At 55.1% G+C, this 5065-nt stretch overlaps 1 protein-coding gene across 1 annotated transcript in view; it reads right to left on the bottom strand.

Moving 5' to 3' along the window:
* CCDC159 (coiled-coil domain containing 159) overlaps positions 1-4674 on the bottom strand; it is a 24807-nt gene extending 20133 nt beyond the window's left edge. Inside the window, exons 1-7 of the mRNA XM_006898791.1 lie at positions 4654-4674; positions 2178-2211; positions 1835-1923; positions 1670-1751; positions 1303-1498; positions 899-966; positions 736-812 (exon numbers count right to left, since the gene is read on the bottom strand). Coding sequence (XP_006898853.1) covers positions 736-812; positions 899-966; positions 1303-1498; positions 1670-1751; positions 1835-1923; positions 2178-2211; positions 4654-4674 — 567 coding nt within the window. The remainder of the gene's footprint in view (positions 1-735; positions 813-898; positions 967-1302; positions 1499-1669; positions 1752-1834; positions 1924-2177; positions 2212-4653) is intronic.
* Positions 4675-5065: the final 391 nt, after the last annotated feature.

Here is a 5065-nt window from a genome sequence, read left to right as displayed (position 1 = left end):
GTGCGGTTCGAATCCACCAGATGCTCTGCTGGAGACGGAGGGGCAATCTCCTCCTGTACCAGTTGGATCTGATTTGATGGTAAAAACACACACACACACACACACACACACACACACACAATGAAATGAAATACAATAATGAAATGAAATAAAATAAAATAGCTCTGGTGGCCTAGTGGCAAGAAGCTGCACTGCATTCCCAGAGGTGAGTGGTTCAAATCCCCCAGATGCTCGGCTGGAGAAGGAGGGGCAATCTTCTCCTGTACCAGTTAGATCTGATTTGATGGTACACACACAAAACAAAACAAAAACTTAACAACAACAAAAATAAGGGACCAGCCCTTCGAGAAGGATGTCATGTATGGTAAAATAGAAAGTCAGTGAAGAAAAGAAGACCATCAAGGAGATGCACACAGTGGCTGCACCAGTGATTTGAAACACCATGACTGTGAGGATGGTGCAGGATCGGCCATGCTTCTTTCTGTTGTACATATGGTCACTGTGAATCGGAGCCTGCTCAAGGGCGTCCAGCCACAGTGAACTGAATGCGGAGTAATTGGTAGAGATGGGTCCTATTATACTCATCACACAGATGAGGAAACTAAGGCCCAGAGAGACGAAATGACCTGCACAGGAGCTGGGACTGGAGCCCAGACGGGTGGCTCTAGTGTTTGATGGGGACCCCACAGGACCCCCCCGGCCCCTACCTCCCATGCTCCCAGCTTCTCCTCTCACCTTGCGACACTTCACCTGAGTCTTCTGCATCTTCTTGATGTTCACCAGGTTCTCTGCGATCTCCTCTTCCTGAGCTTCTGTGGGGAAAAGGGACTCAGGGGGACCAGGGCTGAAGGAGGACCCCCCCCACCCCACTTCCTGGCTGGGGGCTCCGGATACTCACGAAGCTTCTGGTAGATGAAGGTCACCTCCTCTCGAACCAGCTCCAGCTCCTCCCACAGGAACTTCTTGCTGAGGGGACAGTAGGGCCTGGACCGGCATCCCCTGGTCAGCTCCTGACTCCCCCCAGCCTCGTCCCCTCCCTCCTTGCCCACCCTCCCACTCAGGCTACTACTCACCCTCTACCCTGATCTCCTTCTGGTCTCCATCCTCCCATATCCTCGCCTCCTGCCTTCTGGCCTCCCAGTGTTCCCTCCACCCTAGCCTCCTATCTCCTCCAAGCCCCCATCTACTCCTCCAGTCTCTTTCCACCACCCTCATCTCCTCTCTCTAGGTGGGCCCCACTTCCCTCGCCCATTGGTGGGACTCCTCCCTCCCTGCCCAGGTCTGCCCTCCTGCCTGGCCCACCTGTCCTGGATCTCCTGGGCCAGCAGCTGCAGGCAGCGGGTGGTGCGGGCCTGCTGCACCTCCTCACTGTCCTGCAGGGTCTTCTGTAGTCCCTGTAGACCCTGGGCCAGGGCCCTGAACAGCTCCTGCCGACCTTGCTCCAGGCCCCACTTGTGCAGATCCTTCTGTGTCTGGCACATCACGGGGTTCAGCACCTCTGTGGGTGGTGGCAGGCAGGCCTCACTGAACTCTGACCTTCCCAGTGCCCAGCCTGATCCCAGCTTTGAACTTGACCCTGACTTTGACCCCAGACTGCCTCAACTCCTCTTTTTGGCCTAAGCCAACAACAGAACTAGGCATCCAACCTAACTTTGACCCTGGACTTTACCTTCAAGCTGCTGGATCTTGATTTGCTGCAAGCAGCTCTCTTTTTCCAACATGGTCACAGAGTGGTTAAGGAACTCGAAGGCCTAGTGGGGAAGAGGTCAGACCTGGGGCTGGAATGGGGACTGATGAGGCTGCAGCTGTTGGAGGCCAGGGCGAGGTCACTCACCTTGGTCTGCGCCTGTAGCTGACTCTTGAGTGACTCCAGTTCAAACCTCAGTTGCTTCTGGGCATCAGGGATCATGGTGGTTGACTTAGCTGGGGGCAGAGGTGAGGGTCAACTGAGGCTGGGAGGGATGGGAGCCGGTGAAAAGGTCAGGGTAGAGGTAAAGCGGAAGCTCAGCATCCCAGCAGGGTTCAAGGTAGGGGGCAGAGTTCCCTGGGGATGGGGGAAAGAGGTCAAGGCCAGGGGCATTTGTTTATCAAAGCCAGAGCAGTTGGTCATAGGGCAGAGGGTTGGGATGGGAGTAGGGCGGGAGTAGTAGCTGCTTTGTTGGGAGAGGTGTTCTCACCTTTGACCTTGTAATTGTTGGTATCCAAGGACTTCTAAGGGAGGGGAACAAATAGGGAGTGGTATTGTCCCCGAGTGGTCTGCCTGCTCACCCCAATCCCGTCTGGGTGGTTGGACACTAGCTGGGTGCACTGGACTCTGGGTGTCCCAGGCCCCAGGAAGACAGAGCCACCTTCAGTCACACGGGCACCTTGGTGTGTCTGCCTGCACTCACAGCTGCCTGACTTTTTCCAGATGTGGGCAGGCCTGTGGACTCAACGCCGCTGGCCCTGTCATTGCCTGGGGTTCAATCTGTCCCTCTTCCTCCTTAGGGACAAACTACATCCCCATCATCTACAGCGAGAGCCAACAGCAGTCACACAGCCACCAAGACCCACCGGAACACGGTCCCTCAACCTCAGCTGCACCCACCCACTCGCTCCAGTCGCAAGTCACTCACACAATATCCAACACACAACCGCAATTATAGCCCCGGGGAAAGTCGTCCCAGAGACAAGGCTGAAAACCACAGTTACACATCACTGGTGCTATTCCTTCACGCATCCACAGAGGACCTTTGCCAGTGAGGGCCAGGCTTGCTCCTACAGCCTGCCTCCCAACAGCACCACAATGGCAAATTTTTGGGGTGGGGGCAATGGAGAGGTTCCCTGGCAGGGTGTAACCTTGGCGAGTTGGTGATGCCTCTTCGGAAGGTCCTGTTGATTACAGCTCTCCTTCATCAAGTCTGAGCCCAGGCAGAAATGAGACCTTTGTGGTCGATCCACTGAGCCCCAGCCTGGCCTCCAGGCCACACACGCCCCTGTCTTCTCAGAAGCCTCAGGCCCCACCAAGGTCTCCGAATTAGAGGTCCTGGCCCAATGAGGTGGACAGTCCCCGGTCTTATCTGAGGAAGAACTTGGGCATGAGGGCTTTGTTTAGGGGGAGACTGGAGTGCCCCTCACACCCTCAGCCCTCCCAGTCCCAACAGGGCCCCTCAACGAACCCCAGAACTTATCACACTTCCTGTCAGCAGGAAAAAACGCGTTGGAAGGCGGGGGAGAGGAGCTGGGACCGTTTCCAATGTAGTCAGAGTCCCGGGGTAGGCCAGCCAGGAGAGGGTCACTGCAAGAAGTGGAGAGGGCTGCTCTGAGACCAGCAGCTTCCAGGTTCCAGCAACCCAGATCCTGCCTGACACCCTAGAGAGACCTCAGCCTGGAACACGGGGCCTCTCAGTCACTACAGGAGCTGACGCTGCTGGAAAGATTATTTCAACCTTAGAGTTGGTGAGAAGGACCCAGGAGACCCCACCAAAGGAAGTGAGGGCTCTGAGAGAGCCCCCCCAAAGGATCTTAACATGAGGCCTTAAAGGAAGGGCTTTTCCAGCAGGGAACAGCAAGTGCAAAGGCTTGGAAGGGTGGTACCCCTTGCTGGTCAATTGAGGATGGCATGGCAGGAGACTGCCCCAAAGGACCCAGGTCAGTAGGGCAGCTGGGCAAGGCACTGGGGTACAGGCTGAGTGGGGAACTCAGCCTCACAGATGAACAAGGGTCAGGAAGTGTGACCCATGAGGACAAAGTCTATCTATTCAATGGACGCTTGCTGGATTAGGTGGCCAGGCCTGTGCCAGGCAAGGCTGGGAACAAAAGAGCTGGGCCTCACATTATCACCAAACCCTCTTCAAGGTAGTCAAGGCTGGCACACATGGAAAAATCTGGAGCAGGCAGGCAGACGTGGCAAAACCTCCAAGTGAACCTCAGAGGGTTCATCAAACCCTCCAGACCTTTCTCTTCTGCTGCTTTTGTGGGGCCCTCTTCTGTTGTGTTTTCCTTAGCCCATTCAGCCTTGGCAGACTCCTATACACCCATCAAAACCCCACTCAGCATCTGCATGAACAGATTTTAACAGTTTCCTCTTAATCCTTTTTAAAGCTCGTTTTTACTGCACTCCTACTGAGTGCTAGGCATCACTCTGGGATCTCACTGGTTCTTCCCACCCACCCAGCACCATGGCTCTCTTGCCTGGAATGTTTCAGGCTACCCTTTTAAGACTCATTGCCTCAGTTAAGCCTTCACTTCCAGAGGCAGCAGAGTCCAACGGTGAAGCACAGAGATGGCCTGGGTTTAATTTCTAGCTTTGCCTCAGTATCCTCAACTAGGAAAATGAGTTGGTAGACAGTATCCACCGTACTAGGTCGCTGGCCTACGGAAGGGATTCATTGTTTGTAGTTCAGGGAGAGAACTTGGGACCTGGAGGCCATGAGTCCTGGGAGGTTTGGAGAAGAAAGGAACAGGGTGTTTGCCAGCGTCAACAGCAGGTAAATTCCACCCAGTGTCCCCCTTCTCACAATAATCTCCTTCCACTTTAACGCTGTCCCTCCAGGGAGAATTCTTTAGGGGAAGGGGCGGAGTCAACATCCTGGGCCCGTCCCCAGGTTGTGAATCCCGTGCTGACGGAACTTCCAAGCCGGCTTCCACCCCCACCTGCCATCTATCACGTACCACCTGTTCATGCTTTCCCATCAGGGACTGCGAAACCAGTCCCTAGCTGTGACACTGAAATTTGATCCTGATGAGACCCCATCGCTTTAAAATGTGACAGGGTTGAAGCCGCAGTCACAGAGAGGGGCGTGGCTGGGATTTGGGCTCCGCCCCCGCCGTTGTAGCCAAAGGCCTCATTGGGGACGTCCCGCTTCCGCTGCTTTTAGGGGCTGAGACGTCATTGGATAAGAACCTGACCTGGAGGCGGGATCTCAGGCTGAGTTCTGCCGATCGATTAGTCAATATTTAAGGGGCGGTACACTGGACGGGGGAGGAGCGTAGCAGGGGAGAAGGTACCCAGTTCAACGCACTAGACCTCTGAAGTCTGTCATCGACGTCTCTGGTCTCTTCCTCCAAGTGCTACAAGTTGAGG

The sequence above is a fragment of the Elephantulus edwardii genome, unplaced genomic scaffold (assembly GCF_000299155.1).
Source record: "Elephantulus edwardii isolate Elephantulus edwardi_28Jun2011 unplaced genomic scaffold, EleEdw1.0 scaffold00237, whole genome shotgun sequence".
NCBI classification, from domain to species: Eukaryota; Metazoa; Chordata; class Mammalia; order Macroscelidea; family Macroscelididae; genus Elephantulus; species Elephantulus edwardii.
Note: the sequence above shows the minus strand (reverse complement) of the source record. Positions and strands in the feature narration are given on the sequence as shown.